Source organism: Rhinolophus sinicus, linkage group LG10 (assembly GCF_036562045.2).
Source record: "Rhinolophus sinicus isolate RSC01 linkage group LG10, ASM3656204v1, whole genome shotgun sequence".
Lineage (NCBI taxonomy): Eukaryota > Metazoa > Chordata > Mammalia > Chiroptera > Rhinolophidae > Rhinolophus > Rhinolophus sinicus.
In genome coordinates, this window is record NC_133759.1 from 9,259,437 (window position 1) to 9,283,917 (window position 24,481).

At 43.4% G+C, this 24,481-nt stretch overlaps 1 protein-coding gene across 2 annotated transcripts in view; it reads right to left on the reverse strand.

Annotated features, from left to right (window-relative positions):
* LARS2 (leucyl-tRNA synthetase 2, mitochondrial) overlaps positions 1-24,481 on the reverse strand; it is a 120,562-nt gene that overhangs the window by 39,743 nt on the left and 56,338 nt on the right. For both annotated transcript variants that reach the window (XM_019724060.2, XM_074312510.1), the window contains exons 8-12: positions 14,641-14,748; positions 13,388-13,547; positions 5,318-5,422; positions 2,689-2,804; positions 1,053-1,336 (exon numbers count right to left, since the gene is read on the reverse strand). In XM_019724060.2, the coding sequence (XP_019579619.2) occupies positions 1,053-1,336; positions 2,689-2,804; positions 5,318-5,422; positions 13,388-13,547; positions 14,641-14,748 (773 nt within the window). The remainder of the gene's footprint in view (positions 1-1,052; positions 1,337-2,688; positions 2,805-5,317; positions 5,423-13,387; positions 13,548-14,640; positions 14,749-24,481) is intronic.

Sequence of the window (24,481 nt, forward strand, 5' to 3'; positions counted from 1 at the left end):
ATGGCCCAGCGCTTCCGATGTCCCTTCCTACAAGCCCCATCTCAAATCCCAAGACTACCTGCCTGAGGACCTGGGAGAATTGCTGGTGAGTCCTTGGTAAATGGCGGTGACACGTCAGTTTACGGAGAGGTTGCTGGGGGCCACTGTGCAGGAGTACGTGTGCTAACGTAGTCTTCCGAACAGCCCTTCAAGGGGATTATTTCAGTTCCAGGTAAGGGAACCAAAGCTCAGAGAAGTCAAGTGACTTTCCCAAGGCCACACAGCTACTTAACGGGCAGGGCCCAGACCTGAATCCATGACTGTCTGAGTCGACAGCCTGGTGTGTGGTTACCTCATTACAAACTTTGCGACTCAGCTCTGTGCTGACAGAGGACTAAATCACTTTAGCACACCCTCACTATGAACCTATAAAGCAGAGAAAAATGGCTTTTCCATAGAGGGAAAAAGGAATATACTGGAGCTTGGTATCGGTTATTTATTTGTGTAATCAGCTGGTATGGCATCCTAAAAATTACATTTGAGACATGCCAGTGAACTGACAGAAAAACATAATCTCACTTCCATAAGAAGAAAGGAAATACGGTGGGTTTCAATATATTAAAGAACGAACCCCTGAGCAAACTTGCTGTGGTAGCTTCTACTCTGCTACTCGGGATAAAACCTCCACTGTTACCCGTCACAAGATGGGGAAACTGTAAGGCGAAGAGGAGAAAACATCGCTCATCTCCAAGTAGCTCTTTGGAATATAAAGCAGAAGAGACTGGTCTTTTAGGAAGTTGTGATGAAAATGTGTAGCTTTTCCCTCAGTTGGATCACATGCTTCTGGGAAAAATGTGAACTGACCTGCTGCTCCCACAGCTCAGAAAGGAGAGGAGAAAGCGCCCGTCACAGAAGCTGGGCCCCAGACTCCAGCACCTTCTCTCAAAGGTCCCCAGAGACCTATGGCATTCTTTCCAGCCTGGTGGGAGTCCCGGAAGAAGGGAGCAGAGTTAGCACCAGGAGGGAGGAGGGAGTCTGAAACCTCAGCAGGGTGCTAGCACGTGGTTCCTTACCTGGGGCAGAGGCAGTTCACCCACTCCGAGGCCGTGGCCAGTGGGGAGCCTCCCTTGCCGGTGAAAGATGTGATGCTGGGCAAGGTCACGGGCAAGTCCTCCAGAGGCACAGGTACGGGGCCGCAGGCCGCGCAGTGGACCATGGGGATTGGCGTGCCCCAGTACCGCTGCCTCGAGATCAGCCAGTCCTTCAGTTTGTCACTTGTCACGTCTCCACCCACTCCCTTACTCCGGGCTTTCTGAGTCAGGGCTAGAAATGCGTCCTGCCGGCTCATACCTGTGAACTGAGAGAAGGAAGAGAGGGGCTGTTGTTCCCTTCCTAGTAGCGTCACCATCCCCACGCCGCCACCTGGGATGGCGTGCTTAGTGGTGGTTCTGGGCAGGGCCTCGTGATGGCACTTGTGAGCCCTAGGAGCTTTGGCCCTGTGGGTCCCTTCCTCCCAGAGATATTATTAAAAATTATATTTTAGGACGACGTGGAAGAAAGAGGAAAATAATTTTGAACCCAAAAAGTTCACTTGTTTTCTTCTGATTTTAAAAGAAATTGAAACCTTTTGGGGGGGCCCCTAAAAGCATTGTGCTTTAGGCACTGTGTCTGTCCCCTGGGACATCTAATGGGTAAAGTGGCCCTGGTTCTGGGGCCTTCCTACACCCTGCCTACAGACAGCCATCAAATATCAGCATTTAGCTGCCAGGAAACCACTGCATGATATGTATTTTTAATGAGTACTCCTCTGCCGGGGGGCAAATATCCAGGAGAGAAAAACTCAGAATTACCCAAAGCAGAAGGAATTCAGTCAAGCAGAGGAGTGAACTGAGCCCCCAGTTTGAAAAACCGGAACCACTCCTTTTGCCCTTAGACGCTCGCCTTTATAGAAAACAGGGCAGAACACTAATAGTAGAAAAGAGAAATTCTCCTTTCACCTGGCGCTTCTCAGGGAACGAAACTAATGAGAAGAACCAGGCCAGCGTGGCTTGCCGACAGCCTGGATCGTGGGTGCCCTGGAACGGGTTCAGTGAAGGTGGTCTGCACACCTAGTCTGTGCCAGGCTTGTGCACGGCACTGGGGCACAGAGATAACTTCGGTCTGCCCACTGCCATCGAGGGGCTTCCAGGAACGAGGCAGAGGAATCGGGAAGTACAGCTATGCTTATCGAGAGCAGCTCTTTTCATTAAGGGTCTGAAGTGTCTTCGGAAGGACAGGGCTATCTACTCAGGAACCACTTACACTTTTACGCCCTACACTCCCACCATCATACACAATTAAGGCGCAAATGCTCACAAGCTCTCTTAAGAGTCAGTCTTCTCTACACATCCATGTTTTTACACTGCAGAAGCTCATGGATAAACATTTCCCTGGCAGAGGTCCTTTTTTCTCCAGCAGAAGAGTCCCAAAATAAAGTTTAGTTACTGTGATAATCATACTATTCTAGGATAGGGTTTGACTTAGAGTTGATAAACTTCTAGATCTTGAAAAAGAATATTATTTTGTTTTCACAGATTAAGAAACAAGGCTGCAAGATTCTTGGGGGTGGGGATGAGTGAAATGGCACCTGCAGGAAAATGTCTCGTCAGACACGTGTCAAGCTCATGAATTGAGAAGTAAGTTCTTAGGCCTGGGCCACAGGGTACCCACCTCAGCGGAGCCGCTCAGTCTCTCTGTGCCATCAGGCAACGTTTCAATGACCTCGGAATAGGACAGGCCCAGGGCTTGGGCTAAGGTGGTGTCCTCTGAGCTGGTGCTGGGAATTCCTATCAAGAGGGGAAGAAACACAAAATGTCTCCTTTGCAAATGCCCAGATCACAAAATGACTGACAGCCCTGACACTTAGCTTTAGCTTCTTAAAGGAGACTCTACCCTTTTCAGTTAGAGGAGTTATAAAAGCACATGACATCTACTGGGGAAAGGAGAAGAGTCCTGGAGAAACCCACCGCCCTAACATGACCACATACCACACTGGTATTATTTCCTTTAAACCTTTTCCTTTGCTTAGTTTACTTTTAAAAACTGTGGTAATTCTAAAATATGCGATTTGGGGTGCTTTTGGTCACTGAAACAGTAAATCACAAGCATCCGGGGAAGCCTCGTCTTTGAACTCCCTCAGTGACAGAGGACAGTGGCATTCTCCTGAGAAGCAGGGCTGCACCACCAGCATTTCCTAGCACCCTAGAAAAATCCACTCATCAGGAAGCCGAAGGCTGGCAACAGTGTTATTTCATACTGTGCTTTGTTCCCAGAGGCAGCAGTACATTCTGAAGAGACATTTATTCTCCAACCCACACATGCCCTTGAGGAGATGGAGCCGAGCAGAAGTAAATCACTCATGCGGAGGGCCAAGGCCTGCTGCTTCGGCTTTAGCTGTCACGAGAACAGGTCTCTCAGATGTTGGCTCTGTAGGGCAGGGTTTCTCCTTGGCACTATTAACACTCCAGACTTTCTGTGGGGACTACTCTGTGCTCTGTGGGATGACGAGCAGCATCCCTGGTCTCCACCAGTAGCCCCCCCCGACCCCCCCCAGGTGTGAAAGACAAAAATGTCTCTAAAATTGCCACATGTCCCCTGGTGGCCAAACTGGCCCTGGTTGAGAACTCCCACTGCAGGGTCCACTGACACAATACATCTTGTGACAACTGAGAGAGACCAAACTAAGGGTAATACACAAAATGCCTAACTCAGATTTCGAAAACAGCCTCTCAGGAACATGGGCCTACAAGGGCGATTTCATGTTTGGGAGACTTGCTCTACAGCTTCGTGGGGAGATGGAAAGTTCTGTGGTGTTCCAGCTGAGATTACTGACAGAAAGCACCTAATGAAGCAAATAAATGTTCACAGTGGACTTGAAGAACAGTGACCAGTGAGGGAAAATGGCAAGCAATAACTATTACCGAAAAATGCTCGTGGTCAAGAAGGGAAAAGAGTCACTTACAAGAAGTGCATGGTTTGGAGTAACTAGGAGTAATAGTCAAAGGCAGATATTGTGACACAGAATTTATGTGACCACACAAAGAATGTTCTGGACCTCGGGGATAGTCACACAGAGCTCAGGGGAATGTACCTGTTTTTGTAACAGGCAGGTGACATGGCAAAAGTACTGCATTGTCTCTTATTTATCTGTCTCTGTTCTACTTGGAGAGCAAGGGGCAATAACTTAGAAAATGTTAATTATGTAACTGCGGGAAATCTAGACAACAGGAAAAATGATTTTCCATGCACACCTAAAAAGTCAGATTTATTTTCCCTTCAGAACTCTCAACATTGTGTTGGTACTTTGGCTCAATATACCAACAGAAAAGAAAAAAAAGCCACATTAATAAGAGCTTCCTTTATTATTTACCTTGGCTAGTTACAGTAATGAATTTAACTAATTACAAAGGGCATAACAGCAGTGGAAGGAATTACTTCCCTTAAGCAACATACTTTCTAGGTTTAAATTGCCGGAGAATGACTTGACTGGCTTAACATGTTTTTCTGTGTTGGTGTTTCTTCAAATCACTTTGTCAAAAACCAGATCTGAGAATTGTGAGGAAAAACATGATTTTGATAAGAAATGCTATTTCTTCTGTGTGCTAGGAAATAGAGTGTGGAGATAACTTTCTCTGCAGGGTTTTGGCACTTTGGAGACTGGCTAGAATCTACAGTAGGAACGTTGAAAAGAGAGCCACGTGGGCCCACCCTGGGGGCAGATCTTGGACAGGGCTGTCGTAGGCTGTCATCCCTCAGGACAGTCACAGACTTCCTGTTAGGTGATCGTTTAGAATTCTGACGAATGAGTAAGGCTGCCAACGGTATCCAATTTGCAGCTCTAAATAAGCCTTCCATTTTACTGCTGTTTCATGATCCTTTTCTTGAATAGCTCAAGTTCACCTCCTCCACAAAGGCCTCACCCAAAACCCAGCCCACGCTGATCATTTGTGCATTGAACCCCCATCTCAGCAGCTGCTGTTGGCTCTGAGTCCTGAGACTGGGTTTTCAGCAGAGTTGTATTGTTTCCCCACGTCAGAGGTACAAATCTCACCAACGGGACGTACTGGCAAGATCCACGGGCCAGATATCCTTTACTGTTCTCAATAGCAGCTAGCAAAGTGCGATGTACTTGATATGCTTTCAGAATGTAGTTGTTAAATAAGGGACGTCTGTTTTCACAAAGAGGCAAAACAGAGCATGGAACCAACAGTCAGCTCTTTCACTTGACAGCAATGGGCTAGTCTTCTGATTTGAAGCCTGCTAAATACACTATTCTGATCACATCTGAATAGCTGCTTACCTATTTTTGAATCCAGAGAGCCCTCAAAGTCAGCTTTAGCCAAGATAACGACAGGGACCTCCTGCTGGGTGAGCATGTTCACAGCGGTCACAGGCGTGAGGCAATCTGAAAATGAGAGCAAGAACTGTGGACGCCTGTCCGCTGGGGCCCCCGAATCTCAGCGGAAACAGGTGAGAAAAATAAGCATTAGTCCTTCGGTGTTTTGTGCTAATTGCTAAAGAATTTGTTCTTTGAAGGTATTGATAGATAATTCACACCACTGGAAAATCAAAAGATTAAACAAATACACGAAAGTGTTCACCTGTATGAACTAATAACAAAAGAAGTGAAAATGGCATTTCTATTTTCCAGATGGTGGAGAAAAGACATTCCCACCACCCTCTTTTCCTCTTGAAAAATACCTCAAATATACAGAAGAATGAGCAACACAGAAATGTATCTATGGTAGAACTAGGGAGACATCTGGAATTCCAAACCATAACACTTGAAGATGGAAATGGATAGAAGAGTAGAAAATGACTGGTTAGCCATACAAAGACTAAACAGTTCCTTCCCACGTCCCCTTTCTTAGGAGAAACTGGAGAGTGTGTTCCAGCAAAATGAGGGTAAGTCAAGAAAGAGACAGACATGGGATCCAGGAAACAGAGGGTCTAACAAAGGAAGAGGATTGGATATTTGCAGAACAAAGACAGAGGGAAATCCTAGGATGACAGCTGTGTAGCAGAGGCCTGGAGTGTGAACTGTCAGATGTGAGCAGGACAGAAGGCCCCCTGGAAGCATCTTCAGGATAAAAAGGGAATCAATACCTTATCTGGCAGGTTGGAATGTGTAGAAAACTGTATTGACAGGGTTTTAAAGAGCTTCTGGGAGGGTGTGGGAAGACTTAGTCAGAAATTCAAAGAATACAAAGCAAATGAAAAAAATGATGACGTGAACTTCAGGAAAAATAAAGTTATATTAAAAGGAATATGTAATCACAGTATACGTGGCTCAGTTGGGAACAATATTTATGTGGTCATAATAAAACACTTGATTTGGAAGTATCCAAACAGTGTGTCATCTTAAGTGAAGCTTGCTACAATTACTGCGGCGGGGAGATAAGCCAGACGTCCATGAATCTTCCCTGCAAGCACGGAGACCCAAGCAAAATCCCAAAGGAAGAAGGGAGGAAAGGCTAAACTCAGTCAGTGAGTTCACTTGAACTGACTGTAACATAAGAAATTAGTAACAGTTGTAATTTATGAATGCTTACTATTTACCCTTGCCATGCTTTAAGACTTTATATAATTATCTAACATATGTTTTCCAAACCCCAAAGTTAAAATAAGCCTAGGGATTAGGATTCATTTTTCAAAGAGGTCAAAGAGAGGTTCTGTAGGCATCTCAGCCAGCGCTGATCTTCTTTCATCTTCAGTGTCAGGAAGACAGGATGGGGTATGGTGGGGACAGAGTGAGCTGTGACCCACACAGGTCTCCATGGCTAAGGTTCGGCCAGCACCCATGGTACTCTGGCTGAGAGGCACCTGCTGCCCGAGCTGCCTAAGGACTGACACATCTCAATTACTTCTGATCCCATATTGTCCCATCTCAAAGAAGAGGTGTACATTTGTGAACTCTGCAATTATGATGCAATGTTATTAGGAGGATGGAAGGTGCGGGATGGTGAAGGGAAGAGTAAAAGTCACTCGATGACGTTTAGAAGTGGTGAGCAGAGAGACAGCCATGTCGGCATATTACAGACACACGCAGGTCTCCACCAGAGCAGCGGCCGTGACACAGACTGCCAGTTGACTCTGCATGTGACTCCACTTCTGATTTAGCAAGAGAATGTTCAGCTGGACACATGGCTGCACCGCAAATGGCAGCGCTGCCCTGTGCCCCTGCACTAGGTGTGGCCACAGAGCACGTGCAGAAACAACTTCTGGTTCTTTCTCTCAGAGAAAAGGAGCACAACCTTCTTTCCCCATCTTTCTTGCTGCAATGCAGATGAAGTGTACACATCTTAGAACACACAGTTAAGGGCAAGGCCCGAAGAAGGCCGAGCAGGAAGACAGAAAGAGCGTTGGTCCTGGCCGCTCCCGAAGCAGACTTGTCATTTGCACTCCGAGTTTCATGTGAGCGAGAAACAAACTCCTGTATTTTAAAATCACTGTTTTTCTAGGACTCTGTCAGAGCCACCAAACTTATATACTAAGAAACACATACTCAAAATAATGAAAAGTAGTTGGGGAGTTACTATTGTTGTTAGTAATACTTTTGACTTTTCATGTAATACACATATATCCCTTGGGTTTTAAAAAACACAAATTAATTTTTAAAAGGAGAGATAGAAATTAATCCTGAAGTAGTATCATTTTATATCTGGTAAGTTAGCAAACATGTTGAGAAGGGTAACATCCATGTTTGTGAAGGTGCACTGAAATTCATGTGTCATTGCATATGGCACCGTAAACGGACGTAGCCCTTTCAGAAACCAACAAAAGCAACATGTAACAGGAATGGGAAAATGCTCATAACCTCTGACCAAAAAATCCCACTCTTGGGAAAGGTCTCCTGAGGAAGTAATTCCACAGGCAAAATGCTACGTGGACATAAGTGGTTATAGCAGCTATCTCCATAACAGCCCCAAACACAAAAAAAGGCCAAATATTTACTCCAACAGGGAGGATTTAGGAAACCATAGTACATTGAGTAGATAGAATATTATGTATGGATTAAAAACAATTGTGAAGCCTTCATAAGAACAAAGAAATATTTTCTGATATCATATTAAGTGAAGACCAAAAAATAAAGACAGAAGCACTTGGATCTTTAAGATACACGTGCATAGGAACATGAATTAAAAAGGAATACGACCACAGGCAAAAGAATGAAGTTGGATGCCTACCTTTGCCATATGTAAAAGTTTACTAAAAGCTGGATGAAAGACCTCAATGTAAGATATGAAACTATGAAAGTCTTAGATAAAAACATAGGTATAAATTCTCAGGACCTTTGACTAGACAATTGTTTCTTAGCTATAACACCAAAAGCAAAAGCAATGAAAGAAAAAATAGGTAAACTGGGCTTCATCAAAATTAAAAACTTTTGTGCTTCAAAGGACGCCATCAAGAAAATGAAAACCCACAGAACTGGAGAACATTTTTATAAATAATATATCTGATAAGGGACTTGTGTCTAGAATAAAGAATTATTAAAATTCAATAATAAAAAGACAACTCAATTAAACAGTGGGCAGAGGATCTGAATAGACGCTTCTCCAAAGAAACCCAAATGGCCAATAAGCACATGAAAAGCCGCCCGGCACCCTTAGCCATCTGGTAAACCCAAATCAAACCACTATGAGGTATCACACCACACCACACCCACCAGGGTGGCCACAGTCAAAGATAGACCAGTAGATGGGGGAAGGGGGTTGTCACTGTGCGAGGGATATAAATGATAAATGTCTAACTATTACATTGTTTTGTACACCTGAAACTAATAAAAAAAAAAGTTAAAAAATGTTTAAAAAAAAAGACAGACAATAACAAGTGATGGTGAAGATGTGGAGAAATTGGACCCCTCATATACTGCTGGTGGGAATGTAAAACAGTGCAGCTGCTTTCTGATAGTTCTTCAACCAGTTAAAAACAGAGTTACCATAAGACCCAGCAATTCCACTCTTAGACAGACACACAAGGAAATGAAAATATATGTCCACACAAAAATTTCTACAAATGCTCATAGCAGCATTATCCGTAATAGCTAGAAAGTGGAAACAACCAAAATGCCCATCCACTGACGAATGGATAAATAAAATGTGTTGTATCTACACACTGGAATGTTATTGTCACATAAAAGGGGATGAAGTACTGAGACACGCTGCAACACGGATGGACCTTGAAAACATTATACTGAGTGAAAGACGCCAGTCACAGAAAGGCAAATATCCTAAGATTCCATTCATACGAAATGTCCACAAGAGACCTTCGGAGACAGAAAGTGGATCAGTGGTTGTCCAGGGCTGGGCGACTGCCAAAGGCATAGGGTTTCTTTGGGGCAAGATGAAAATGTTCTAAAATTGACTGTGGTGATGGTCGCACAACCGTGTGGATACATTAAAAACCACTGGACTGTACACTTGAAATGGGTGAATTTTATAGTATGTGAATTATATCTCAATAAAGTTATTATGAGAAAAATATTTTTTAAATGTAGAGCACTGCATTTAAGGGTTGGATTTTTTTTCATTTTTCCACATAAAAGTTGTTATGACAGTTTTGCAATTAGAAAAGAAAATCGGTCTTGACACTTAAATATGAGCAGATTTGTAATGATTATACAGTAGCAATTTGTATGCTTGCTTTACGTGGTCAAAAATCGGTGTCTTAAAAAGAACAAAACTAAAACCTGAAGTTCCTGAGCAGGTCTAGTGTTCTCGGTATTTCTCAGCAGTCATGCCGGGAGATGTGAAGCAAAAAGCCAAGGAAGCTGTAGGAAATCTGAAGTGACTGAAGCATCTCACACAGCAGCCACACAACAGCTAAACACTGTAAACAGCAAAGGAAACTTGCAGGGCAGGTAGGTGCCCGCTGCTCTCACGGCCCCCGGTACGAGGAAGGCAGGTCTGTCATGCCTTCTAGTAAAGCCGATACGTGGCTTTCCTTCGTTGTTCAGCAAAGCAGTGCTCTGTGCAGCTGGCTTCCAGGGACGGTCTGCGGAAATGGGGTTCGTGGTCACTAAGTGTGAAAAGTGCCACTTGACGTCCTCTCTTTGGAAGTCACGATGAACATCAGCACAGCAAAGGTTCTCAGATGTCCAGAAGCAAAGAAACCTACTTGTTTTTATTTATTCCTGGTTATCTGAGCACAGCTTTTCTCTCTGCGTCACACCCATACTAACACGTGCTGAACAGATGCTAGCAGAAGCAGTTTGGTTGAAGAGCAAGCTACTGTCTACAGGATTCTGTTCTTCACCCTCTGCCCCACGCTCATGCTGATACTGTGGAGACGCGAGTAGACGACAGTCAGCAATTAGTTAATGTTCCGGGACTTCCAGGAGACGAAGCTCCTGCTCTCTAATGCGTCAAGGACAACAGGGTTCTAAGGCACCCGTTAAGATGACCTCATGTACCCTCTTGGTGAAAAATGCGCTGTACAGACCACTGGTGACTCAGAGCTGTGATGTGTGGTTCCAAAGCCCTGGGGCTTGCATATTTCCCTTTTAGGAATGTAAGAAAAGACTCCAGGAAAAGCCAGAACAGCTTGACGATATTTCCCTCTTGATGCTTTTTATGGTTTCTAGTTCCTATCAGGTCAGAGCTTACATAACATGACTTAAGTGAGAGGAGGTCAGCTGAGAAAAGGAAGGCAACGTCGATGATTATGGAAAACTCGATTTCAAGAACTCTACAGGGAAGGGCCTTACTTTTTGCTCTCTTAAAGGAATCTGCCAAATTATGCCATGCTGAGCAAAAAAGAGTACCTTTAATCAATAACGTCAGCAACCCAGTTGTCAAGCCAGAAACCAGGAAGTCGTCTCTGCCCTCGACCCTTCCAGAGTTCTCAGAGCTCTTCCCGCCCCTCCATTCTGACGACGCTGTTCTGGGGTCTTCACCATCTCCTACCTTAACTAATGAGGTAAGCTGGTCCTCCCGCCTCCACTCTGCCATTCTTGCGTCACCCTGCCCACGTGTGTCACCATCCTCCTCGGAGCCAGTCACAACTGTGTGATGCCATAATTTTCAGTGGTCACTGCTTTAACACTCGCCACCCTAAAACCTGACATTCGAGGAAAAACCAAGCCGCTTGCCTGATCTGAACCAGTTGGCAAGGGTAAATGACAACAGTGATATAACGTTCAGGTTTAACATGTGACCTCAAAGGCCAAAGGAGGCATAAATCTATATTCATATGGTAATTTTAATTCACCCTTTGGGAAAACTGCATTATGCTCAAAGCAATTTGGCCTTCATGGGACTAATGCCACATGTCAAAATCCAGAGACTTGACGTGCAAATTAACCTCAAGACTTTTAATAAATTGACGTCTGCAAAAAGAATACTTCCACTTTGAAAATGAGAATTGGAAAATTCAGAGCCAAGTGTAATGTTCCATTTGGAATTATTTCAGAGACTATTAAAAAGAAGAGAGAAGGAAGTTAACAGGCCAGTCAGGGCCAAAACAAAATGACCAGGGCAAATCAGATGTGCTGATGCCCACGCGACCATGAAAACACTGCTCTTTGCATACGCTAAAATAATTTAATTTTTTACATACGAAAATGTTTTGAATTTACAGAATGACTTTCATGTCAGGAACTCCATCTTTTGTAACTCATTAGCTCATTAATCCCCTTTTAATATTACCTCATTTTAATTTGTGACCCCAAATTAACTGTAAGAAAAAAAAAAAATCTAAGAGTGTACATTTCTTAGTTTTTCAATTTTAGATAGTATTCAACCATCATACTCCTGAACGTCAAAATGTCCCTGACAGCAAAAGCTGTGTATTTTCCCTTTACACTAAACAGTTGAAAAGATCTCATTTTGAGTAAGTAGAATATAAAACTGAAAGAGACCGCTACATTGGATTTTATCAACACACTGAAGTTTTAACTCAAAAGAGTCTTTTATTTCAATATACAACAGCAAATGAGATGAAACCACATAATATGTGTCCTGTGCCAGAGCAGGTTACATATACATCTGGTTGTCCTCTGTTAGGACTCCCTGGAAGGCAGGGTTGTGAAAGGTCATCTACGTATCCCGGAGTGCTTAGCATGTAGTAGGTTCCTTAATAATGTTCACCGATTTGAACCCTCCCTTTAATGCTGTAAGTAAACAATTAGAAGTCTTAAGCAGACATAAGTTGGGATAACGTTGTTTAGCCTTCCAACCTGATGTCAAGAAATCTTTCCTCTGGTTATCTGAAGAATAGCAATTTTAAAAAAACTTTATATCACCACCCAAAACATTTTTGTTAGTTAAATAATTCAAACACACCCCAATAATTCAGGCTGTGTGCTTTGTGTTGAAGTTTATGAAACGAGAACGGGGTGAGATTTTTATAAAAACATTTACATTTCTCCAGAGACAGCCTTCTAATCAATAGGCTACTGCCTTCCGTCCCCTACGATCCACACCCACTTCCCCTGGGAAGACCCTCTGAGTTTGTTTTGGAGAGCTATCCCTTCCTCATTGGTTAGAGGCTTGGTGGTCTGTCAGGAAAGATACCTGGTCTTCCCTTGGCCAAGAAAAAGGCCACTGGGCCCCAGTTATACCAATCAGAGCCAAGTACTCCAGGCTCTGAGGGCGAGGTGACAGCAGAGTCCCTCGGTTAGTGGTACTCTAGAGACTGTTAATTCATGCCTCCTGCCAAACTCCCATGGCTGCCTGGTCCAAGTCTTCTTCCAGACTGGTTCTTCAGTGGTTCTTCTATTCAGCAAGCTTTTGACTGCCTTCCAGTACGGTTTCCTTTTCCTCTGGGCTAGCTAGAGATGGATCCTGTCGCTTGTACCCACAGAATCCTGACTAACGCGTACACATGCCCCATGTCCTCACTGACCAATAAGACTTGCTATGCCATTTCCAGGTCAGCGCAATCTATTTATGAAGACCTGTATTGAGCAGGACGCTGTGCGTCACCTCAGATGACTATGTGACTTCTCTAAAACAATAAGTTTAAGTTGCTGAAAATGTGTCCTCTAATTCTCAGTGACTTCCTTCCTGTCCTTGTCAGTGCAGTTTTATTTGATGACGGAATTATAAATGGAGCAGAAGATTCTGTTCCTATTAGAAAAAGAGTTTTAAATCTAGATTATACTTAAAGGGAAAGATTTGAGCTTTCAGCCAGAAAACTCAAGAAGTAGACAACCTAGTAACTCAAAGTGAAATCGGCGGGTAACTTAACATTTTTAATGCTCTTTTTCACCCTCATGTTAAAAAAAAAAAAAAAAAAAAAGTCAGGCTAAGATGAAGAACAAATCACATAAGACGACGTATGTGACAGACCGTGAACTCCATGCAGCCCCATTGAAATGTACGTGTAAAGCACGCGTCCCCGTCCGAGCCTCAATGTGCCCACTCACCCTTGCCAGGGACCAGCGCCTTCTCAAGGGCTTCCCTCAGGGAGCTGTGCCCGTGGAAGAGTCTGTGGCTGGGAGTGATAGCCACGTGGGAGGTGCCATAAATCGCCTCGGGGGTGGTCGTGTAGGCAGTCAGCTTTTCTCCTGTGACTTGCCCATCAATCTGGCAGGGGCAAAGCAGAGTCATGTCAGTTTTCAGTCGTCCCCCTGGGTTGCCGTGCTCCCCAGTACGTCCCCTGCTCCCTCCCCTCCTCAATCCCAAACCGTGGGTGCAGTTTCTGGGTGTGGGAGCCGTAGATGGTCCCTGGCAGGGGCAGAGGAGGGCGGGAAAGAAAAGGATCACAGTTCATCCTCCTGAAGCCACCCCCACCCCCCCACACCCTGTGCCCACCACCAGACATGCTTGGTTCCCCGGAATGAAAGTGCTTGACGCATGCTCAGAGAGATGCCGGCCTGTCTTCCTGGCTCCTCTGTTCACAAATCAAAAATAACTGTCAATGTATTATTGGTTCTGTCCCGAGAAAGGAACTATAATTTCCCCGGGGATTTAAGGTATAGTATAAAACAGAGGCAACTACTTTTCTAGCCAGAAAAACAATCATTGAAGTTAATACCATTTTGAAGAGGAAAGAAAGGACAGCCTGAGCTGAGCTCATGACTGAGTGTTCCTAGGGCTGGTTAAACGCCTTTCAGGGAAGAAGCATACATTAGGCATCAACTGAATGACAATTACGTGACAGAACCCCTGTGAGAATACGAGAGCTATGGATCCGCTGTTCAGGAAAATGCCCACACAGACATTTTGCACACGCGTTGGGGGAGTTTATGGACCCCCAAAGACCCTCTGTATCTGCGCTGTCCAATATGGTAACCAGAGCAGTAAGTGGCTATGGAGCACGTGACATGTGGCCAGTACATGCGGTGAGAGTAAAATAATAGCAGATTTCTAACACTTTGTACTAAAACAGAGTGTAAACTGTTTCCTTAATAAATGTGTTTTACTGATCACATCTTGAAACTATAATATTTGGCATATAATGGGTTGAATAAAATGTTTTTAAAATTAATTTCACCTGTTTCTTTGCACTTGAAAAAAATTGACTACTAGAACATTTGAAACGACATATGTGACTCGCAATCTTTCTACTGGACAGCACTGCTGTGGAGGCCAAAGTTGCCAGTCTCTTCAACGCGTTCTAACGACGCAGAAGGGGATTTGTGAGCATTAATTGCTGGAAAGGCTACAGCGTCATCACCTTTAATGTGAAGTCCAGGTGGCAGCCCACACAGTCCCCGATCCAGTGGGCTTGCATGCCTTTTATTCCATACCATTCCGGAAGGTCTGCCAAGGCATCCTGCATGGCCTGTAGGAATCAAAGGAAAACAGAGCTGGAAGCACGAAGCTTGAGAAAACAAATGATGTGGGGCTTGCTAAGGAAGGACAGGTGGGGACAGAAGGAGGCTCAAGACTCAGCCCTCTTCTCGTTCCCTTGCCAATCAGAGGAGCCCAGCAAAGGTTATTGCAACAGATGTGCTCATCGTGACTCAATTTAGTGAGCTGGGTCTGACCAACGTCTGTCTTCTGTGTGCCAAGGTTTCACGGGAGAAAGGAAATTAACAAGGAAAGACCACACTTAACGTCTTTCATGAATGTGGTGAATGCATTCTCTCCCACAGTCTTGGAATTAAACAAAAGAAATTCAAGTTTATGAATTTTGAAACTCTAAGATAAGCCATTCATGGGTATGGGTGTTCTACAACTCACCTATATAAAACATATATAAAACGTTATATATCACATCTTTGCAACTGAAAAATAAAAATTAGCGTAAAGGAAACCATCACATTGATTTTACAAACATTTGCTATTAGAAGTGAATATTTGTTTTCATCGTTATTTGTCTACTTTTAATCCTAAATTTAATCCTAAATAAAATGGAGGCTTTTATATTCTCTATGGCCTGAAGCACATGCCAACCCTTATCATTTGATGATGAGACACAGTCTTTCAACAGAAGTAAACCAATCACGTGTTTGCAATGTGAAGAGTCCAATTTAAAATTCCTGTTTGTATTATGATTAATACAGGCAACATAATGACACTTTGTCTAGTGTTTTGTAATTCATAAAGTGCTTCTGCACACATCTCTTCTCATACACCAAGGTTTGGTAGCTCACTTTCAGATCCATGAACTTGAATCGAGCAAGGTTATAGCTCTCTCATGCAAGGCTGCAGGAACAGACGTGACGGAACCACGACCACATTTACTAACAACATTCTTTTCCCCAAACTGCAGGGATTCTTTATCATCTGTACCTGTCATCTACCTATCCATCCATTCTCATCAGAAGGCTCTGGAAGCTTCAACATCCAGAAATTTCTTCTGAGGCAGAAATTGTGGATAATGGACACCATTAAGCTGACCAGAAATGTGTCCACTCATTTGTTCATTCCACCAGAATGCATTAACCACCCACTCCTCCACACCACGACCTCATCTAAGGACTGCGGGGCTGGGCACGCACAAAGCAGGAGGTGCCAGAGTCCCTAACATGCTCTGCAAATACTGCGGTCCCCCTTATCTGAGGGGGAAAATGTTCCAAGACCCCCAGTGGACGCCTGAAACTGCAGATAGTCCTGGACCTTCCTATACATACATCCCTATGAGAAAATTTAATTTGTGAATTAGGAACAGTAAGAGATAAACAACAATAACTAATAATAAAATAGAACGATTATAACAATACACTGCAATAAAAGTTACGGAATGTGGTCTTTCTCTGGTAACTGAGATGGCTACTAAGTGACTAATGGGTGGATAGCATACTAGGTCTGACAATTAAGTTCGCAAACTTGCTGCAACGATGTTGCTAACCATTTTTGATATCAGAGGGATTATTCATTATGAATTTGTACCAACCAGACACACAGTTAACCAAGTTGACTATTTGGAAGTGCTGAAAAGGCTGCGTGAAAAAGTTAGACGACCTGAACATTTCACCAACAATTCATGGCTCTTGCATCACGACAATGCACCAGCTCACACGGCACTGTCTGTGAGGGAGTTTTTAGCCAGTGAACAAATAACTGTATTAGAACACCCTCCCTTCTCATCTGATCTGGCCCCCAATGACTTCTTTCTTTACCCGAAGATAAAGGAAATATTGAAAGAAAGACATTTTGATGACATTCAGGACATCAAGGGTAATATGATGACAGCTCTGACGGCCATACCAGAAAAAGAGTTTCAAAATTGCTTTGAAGGGTGGACTAGGTGCTGACGTCAGTGCATAGCTTCCCAAGGGGAGGACTTCAAAGGTGACCATAGTGATATTCAGCAATGAAGTATGTAGCACTTTTTCTAGGATCAGTTCGCGAACTTAATTGTCAGACCTCATAATAGAACATGAGCTCACAGAGCCATATATGCAAGTGACAGTTTAAGAATGCTAAAAAAAAAAAAAAAAAAAAAAGGAAGAAACATGAAAGCAGTTTCTATTACTGACAAGACAGACTTGAAACGTTGAACAACTGATTTCAGCCTGACCCAGAGGTTGAAGGGAGCTCTGGGATCTGAGCTTTGATATTCTGTCCTGAAGACGCATGAGAGAGAGAAAAACGAGTCAGTTGGTAAGAATTGGTAAATGCTGCTAGGAGTAAGTTCTTTCCCCAAAACCAGCTGCTTGGGAAATCAGGACATGGCATGTGGTGTCCAAATGATGAATGAATCACATATCGGAGTTACCAGGTCCCTGTCAATTTCAATTACGAAACAGCCACTGAGCTCCTACACAGAAGACACTGTGTTTGGTGTAATAAAAGTGTCAGGAAATTGGAGGACACAGGAACATGTCAAACTGCCCCTGAGAGTTCAATCAGCCCGAACCTGGAAACCCGAGAGGCAAAAGATAAAGAGACCAGGTACTTCAATAGATAAACGGTAAGAAAAAGAAAGGGATGAAGAGGAAAACCAGTGATTAAAATACTTAAAAGACACAAATAAAAAAAAGTTGAGGGCAAAAATAAACTGTAGTGTGTAGGGAGGCACATTTAGGTGATACATTAGAGAAATATGAGGAGGTGATTATTCTAAAATTTGGAAGAGTGGATAATTTAAGGGCAAGGCAGTTAATTATTGGGACAGGGCCTATGGAGGTCTTCTGGAGAGCTGGCAAAATTCAGTATCTTGACCTACTTGGCAGCTGCACTAAAATAATTCCATAAGCTACCTATTTGTTTTATATAGTTATCTGCATCTCATTTTACAATAAAAAAATGTAAAAACTTACACTAAGTTTGGTATTGTGTTAACCTAAAAATAAAAGGACCTTTCAAAGTGACAGGCAACAAGCATTTATTGACATCGATAAGAATAGCTACACAGGACCCATTCACTCAGGCAGAAGCCCAAATAATGTTCCCCAAATAGCTATTCTTATTGATCTCAATAAAACCGTGTCGCTGCTCACTTTGAAAGGCCCTTTTATTTTCAGATTAACATACCGGCAGACGAACAGGCCTAACGTGGCCTCACTTTCATGGGCTGGCATCCCCTGGAACCCTGCTGAGCCTCTTTTGTGCTCACGGCTTCCATGGCCTGCCGTCCCTCTGACTGTAAAGCCTTCATCAGAGCACAGACTCCCTCCTGGCTTAGTAGAGGTCAAAATGCCTTTATCTGAGACCAGGAGTTCTTCCCTCTACGGGGGCAATTGCCCCAGGTGCTGGCAAGGGGCGGGGGAATGCAGGAGTCCCAGGAGTCCCAGGAGTCCAGTTCCCAGTGGGTAGCACTTAATTGCACGCCTACAAAATGGATTTTTTTTATTGATAAACATAAGTTGCTAAAAGACAAAATAATTTCTAAATGAGTCCTAAAAGAAACTTTAGCCATCCGAGCAGGTGCTCTAAAATTTCTTACTGTTTGTCTTGCCTTAAACCTGAAAAGATATTTTGAAGAATTGGATAACTCAATGTCCAGAAATTTGGTAAAATTAGAAGTCTAATAAGATTTTCTAAGCTTCAGTAGCTTTCAAGGCCGTTTTCACTTTGAAGTTAACAGTTGTACACAGGTCCTAACTCTGAATCCCACAATGCTCCCAGAGAGTAGGGCATAGGGAGAGGCTGGCCTGTGACCTCTCTGGCCCAACTGCAAACGCTCTGCTTTTTCTTTACAACCCAGCAGGCCCAGAGCCTAGGGCTGTGCCTTGTACCAGGCAAACGCTCATTCAATTCCCATTTATTTCCCTCGAATCAAGGGAGAAAATCAGAGAGCAGTACTACAGACCAGATCCCCAGGCACCTAGGAAGGGAAATAATGACCTCTGTAGAACACATCCTACGTACCAGGCACTTATACGTATGTTGCCTCATTTCACCTTCACAACAGCACACGTCAAGTACACAGAGTAACTCCATGTCGCAGATGAGGAAACAAGCCTCAGAAGTTTCCCCTAAGTCACCCTACAAGTATGGGGTGGCACAAGTATGGTGAAAGCAGCCCTTGAAGCAAGGTGTAGCTGACGGCTAAGTCATATCCATTCCTATGCCTTACCATCAACGACTACTTTCCAATGGCGGTACTTAAGTTCAGCTTCCCCTTGTCTGTATTTCAGAGAGTGTCAGCTTATCCTTCTCTTACTCAGAAGAGGCACTTAATAGAGATCTGCCGGCTCCTATTATCTTATTTATATTTTTATTTTATTCCTGGAAAGAAGGCTCTGGGTATAGAGTCATAGGGCTGAGGTTGTCATCAAAATTCCCTCTCTTTACAGATGAGGACACAGAGGTCCCCAGGGGTTTGGCTATCTGCTTCACACCACTTAGCGAATGGGAGCCAGGCCAAAAATTCAGGTCTCTTACTTCATTACTCAGCCCTCATTTAAATCCAATGCACTTCCTCAGAACTTCTCTCCCCAATGGCACAGAGATCTCTCTTGTTCAGGCCGCTCAGCACCTCACGTCTCTTCTTTCTCAGAGGGTATTGTAAGGTGGGTGAGTGGCAGGGCCCCATCACCAACTATGGAAGCTTGAAAGGGGGTACTGTCCCCATCCCGCTCCCCTCCATCACAGCTAAACAGTGTAAGCAACCATAGGCTCAGTACAGTCTTGGAACACCGTGGGGTGACCCAGAGGCACAGGGTCAGCTGGCTTAAATGCCAAACCTGAACTGACAGGCTTGAGACGCTGGTCCCAATGGCGGCAATGGCTTAACCAGACCCCTCCTGGGATAAGATCTTAGCCGTACCCTGGTTCTCCCCGATGCCTGCCTGAGTCTTGGTCACCAGCCTTCCATCCATCCAGCTGTGAGTCACCTGATCCTCTTCTGATCCACTCCTTTTGCCTTAAGGTAACCAGAGTAACTTCAGGTTGTTTGCAACCAAGTTTCCTAGGGACTATCACAAATTTAACAAATTTCAACATCCTAAAATCAGCCCTGAATAAACCTACAAAGTTAACATGAAAAAACATTAAAAATTTCAACATGCTGATGTGTATCTATATTAGCTGAATATCATTGTAAGTGTAAAACCTTGGATATACTAATTACATGTTAATATAATAATGACACAATATGGTAATAAACTATTAATCAATCGTCTGATAAAATTATGTATTCTAGAGAGCATTTCAACTTATGGAACAATTTAAGGGGCCGTACGTGCCAACAAGCACGTAACTGGTACACTGAAAATGACCCATGGCTTTTCCTCTCCAGTAATCAATGAGATTCCATTTAACTTCCAAGCAAACTGACATGTGGTCTCATGGGATCTGATGTCTTTCCATCAGATAAAAGCGACGTAACCGGATTTGAAAATTAGCTCCGTCGCCCACTCTATCGTTTCTTGTCAGAAAATTCGGGGTTGACAGGGTCCAATTCTGATAGCACTTTATACCTCTCCCTTCCCCTGCATTACTGAGCCACAGTCTGTCAGTCCTCTCTTTGTGTTTTTCTCTAGATTGCATTGTCAAGGCTAGAATACTTCTAGGGGAGGTGTTTTCCTTAAAATATTCAGATCTCAGTGAGGACAAAAGATTCAAACAGAATGAAATGTGAATGTATTGATATGCTAACTGTGGGGAAAACCCCTCCTGCTTAAAACCATACCAAATTTATGAATGTTTTTAAAAACCAAAAGAAATTTTCAAATAAGCCCAATGAAATCAATTATCTGGAGAACAACCCAGCAAGCCGTTCTTAGTCCGCACTGTAAAATGAACATTATTCATGGCCGATTTTTGATGAACAGGGCTTTCCAGAACACCCACCCAACGCACCAGATAGCCTCTCCCTCCCTCAGCCCTGGGCTGGCCCCAAGTCCTCCCTCCCCACCCCAGCAACAAGAAGACTGTGGGGAGTGTTTACAGTGCTAAGTTGTCCAATCTGAGGAGCTGTTTTTAATTTGTTTGTTTGCTTTAGGTTTTTGTGGACATTATATCTTTTTCTTCCTTTCATGGTATTGCAATTACAGTGACGGTAGATGGCTGTTATCTCATTTCATGTTCTTTACATTTGGCAAACAGTTGGCAGTAACCCCTTCCCCACCCTGGCCAACCTCAATTTATAAAAATCTTACTGGTTCACAGAATCCAAAAACCTGGGGAAATAGCAGGTTTTGAGACTTTTTTTTAAGGACTATGAAATCCCTTTTTAAATAAAATCTGAGGGAACCCAATATGTAAGAGCTGAAAGCTGAGCTATTCGAGATGCCCTGCTCTCTCTTCAAAGCCCTCTCGATCAGCTCCCAAGGCGTCAATACAATTTGGAAACCAATAATTTATTCAACTCCCCTCCTTTAATAGATGAAAAAACGGCTCACTCAACCGTGTCAACAGGAGGCCCCAAATAATGAATTATCCAGATCTTCCGATTGCTCTGGGACCACCGTGCTCAGCTTTCCAGTCTCTTTGTGTAAATTAAACAAAAGACAACTTCTTCCAAATGCAAGACCTAGAAATTAATAATATAAATGGGCTTCTCCTTCAATTTTTACAAGTAATTCCTGTATTGGACATTCACCTGAAGTCAAACTGTAGTTTCCCTGTGGTTATTATTTAAGCACACCCAGAGACACTATGGCTTACCTATCATTTCACTAGGAGAGGTACACCATCTGAATGCAGATGCTTTAAGAAGTCGAAACAGAGCTATACATTAATGAGTCTGAATATGAGCCAATGCTTAAGAAAAGGAACTAGCGGGAGATGGGCTGAAGCAACCGTCCAATCAAAAAGGCTTCTGTAACACAAAACGTAATCAGGAATAAGAAAGAGAAAGATTTTAAAACTAAAAAGCTGGGGATAAAAAGAGGATTAGATAAAACATGGCTAATCTGACTCTTTCTTCAAAGAAGCAGAAATAATGCCAGGAATAAATCCATACTGCCTAAGAGATGACAGTCCATGAGCTAAAGCATTAAGAACACAGTGCAACAAGACCACAAGTGAGAATTCTAGAAGTGGTTTTAAAAACATGATACATTTTAGAAGACCTTGCTTAAGAAAAGTTAGGCAAAGTGAGCAATCCAGACCTTTCAGAACAAGTGGATTTATTAGCTACTTAAGACGGGAGCTGGGAAATCAGAACCTTGAGAGCCGGACACAGATTTGAGACAGAATGGAAGAGACAAGATTTAATGAGAAGATTTAATTAAGACGGACACTTTTTAAAAGCTTAACACTCAGCCTACTTCTAAACCAGTGTGATTTGATTAGCAGTTATTTTTGAATTGCTATTTGTATATATTTTTTCTAAAACTTTTTCTTGTTGCCAAGACGTCTTTATTCTTCTTTTAAAAATCATTTCAATGCAGTCACTCCAAAGACACACAGTATACCTGGGCTCTAATAAAGAAAAATCAATTTTGAAGGCAGTAAGATGTTTAAAAATCTTAATGTCCCCTCTAGAATATTCTAGAGCAATAAAATTTCTCTCTCATCCTAGTTTCATTCTGCTTTGACTCTGGCATGAAGTTGTGCACAAAGATTTATACCTTAAGACTCTCATTTGGCAGGATGTTTACCTCCCATGAGAGCCCTACTTTAACCTCTCTTCTGTAATGTTGTATGTATTCCTAGCAAAATCCATTTGTTTGGCACCTCAGTGCAAAACATTTGTTTACAAATACAGTTGTGACATGCAAGAATCTCCGTGCCAGTGAAGGTGCTGTAAACCCAGAATGGAAATAATCAATTCTGAGCAAGGCATCCTGCTAATGACGTGCGACTGGCCAATAACACGTGGATTCACGGGACTGCAGGGGCAAGAGGAGAAGAGGTACCCACCAACCCACACTCAGAGCCATGCCAAAGAGACGGACAAACCAAGTGCGACTAAAGGCCTTCCAAGGGGCTGGAAAGAAGGAAGAACTTTCTGGGTATGACCATCAGGGTGGCCCCATGTGCACACTCTGTGGGACAGGATACAGTGAAGGAAACCAAAGCTGCACTGGCACCAATTTGGCCCATCTCGTCCCATCCATCTATCCATATATCAACTCAGGCCACATCTATCAGCCTTTTTGCTCCTTCTGACCCAGATCATCCACCTGTTCAGCAGTAGGACTGTTCTAATTCCACTAATTTCTAAGAGATGGTGACTTCAGGTCCTGAAATGTCAACACCACACTTCTAAGAATGCAGAGGACAGAGGCCAAACTCTCCTAATGACAGAGTTACCTGTCTGATGAGACAGCTTCTGATTCCCAGAGGCCACCCATGTCACCTCACTGCCTCTGGGTCGACAGGCTGTACCTACTCCCTACAGGACAGGGCGGGAGAAATGAAATGGCTACACTGTGAATGTCATACAAAGCCCGATGGATGGCACTGGGCCACCTTCGCCTGAAAAAGCGGTTTTGTTCTGCGAAAGCGGAGTCGTGGGAGCAAGACTGAAAGCTTTTATTAGGCTAATAATGAAAAAAACCAACATGGAGATAGCAATCTCAGGGGACATTCTGCTCAGTTACCTTCAAGTTGGAAGCCTGTCTACCAACTAAAAAGTGGCAAGAACGTAAGACCATCTCTTTCCAAGACACTGAGGTCTAGAGAAGATGTGTAAATAAATGGTGACACAACCCTGCTATCAGACTGTTTTATGATGATGAAAATGGTAATAATCATGACGGAAACTTTGGAAAAGACAGAAGAAGATGAAGGAAATAACAATTATGCAAATCAATTTAAGTCCCCAGGGAGTTCTCTATTAACATTTTGGCCTATGTTCTTCTATCTTACTTATATCCCATCTTCCATTGATTCTAAGATGCACATTTTTTCCCACAAACCCTGAAATTGGGACATATCTTACAATCAATGGTGTCTTTGATTGACAGCGTTTTTCTTTCTTAGAGGAGCACAAAATTTAAAAGCTATGATGTGTCAGAACTGAAAAACTATAGGAGTGTGTGTACTTGTGTCCACGTGTTTACATAGTTAAGGTAAGGCTGTTAACATATTCGTTTTAACCAGAGTTTGCATTTTACCAGAATTCACAACTTATTACAGCCCAGAAAAGATGAAATCTCTATTTTGAGCAAATCTGACACTTAGACTTAGCCACCCTGGTCTAGTAAGCAAAATATATAGAGAAATGGGAAGATACACGAAAAATTGTCCCTGTCTGTAAGAGATCACTTATTTTGAAAACAAAACAAGGAGACGCAGCGTTGTGTGCATCTGTTAATGACTGTTTCCCTAACAACAGAGTCTCGGCCACTGGCTCAGTCTCCATCTCCCTGTTCTTCAGGCAGCTGGGCTCAGAAAGCCCTAGGTAAAGAGAGGTCATTGGAGGGGACTGACGATGCAGAACATGGCATAGCTCCAGCTCTGAAAGCTCAGCAAGCCAATTCCATCAAGAACCAGAAAACCTCTAATCACGGCACTTTCCATTACTTTCACGGCCATTTGTGCCCTCTCCTCGTCCCTATTACATTTCCTAACTTGCTAACTCCCTGCCTTCCTGCTGCAAAATGCTTGGTTGCTTGGGAACCAGTGCTCAAGAGCACGTGGAAAGAACGCAGGCCTGGGACTGCTGAGCCTCAAGCTGGGTGCTGGGCTTGGGGGCCTCAGTTATAAAATGAGGGATGGGCAGGGTCTGT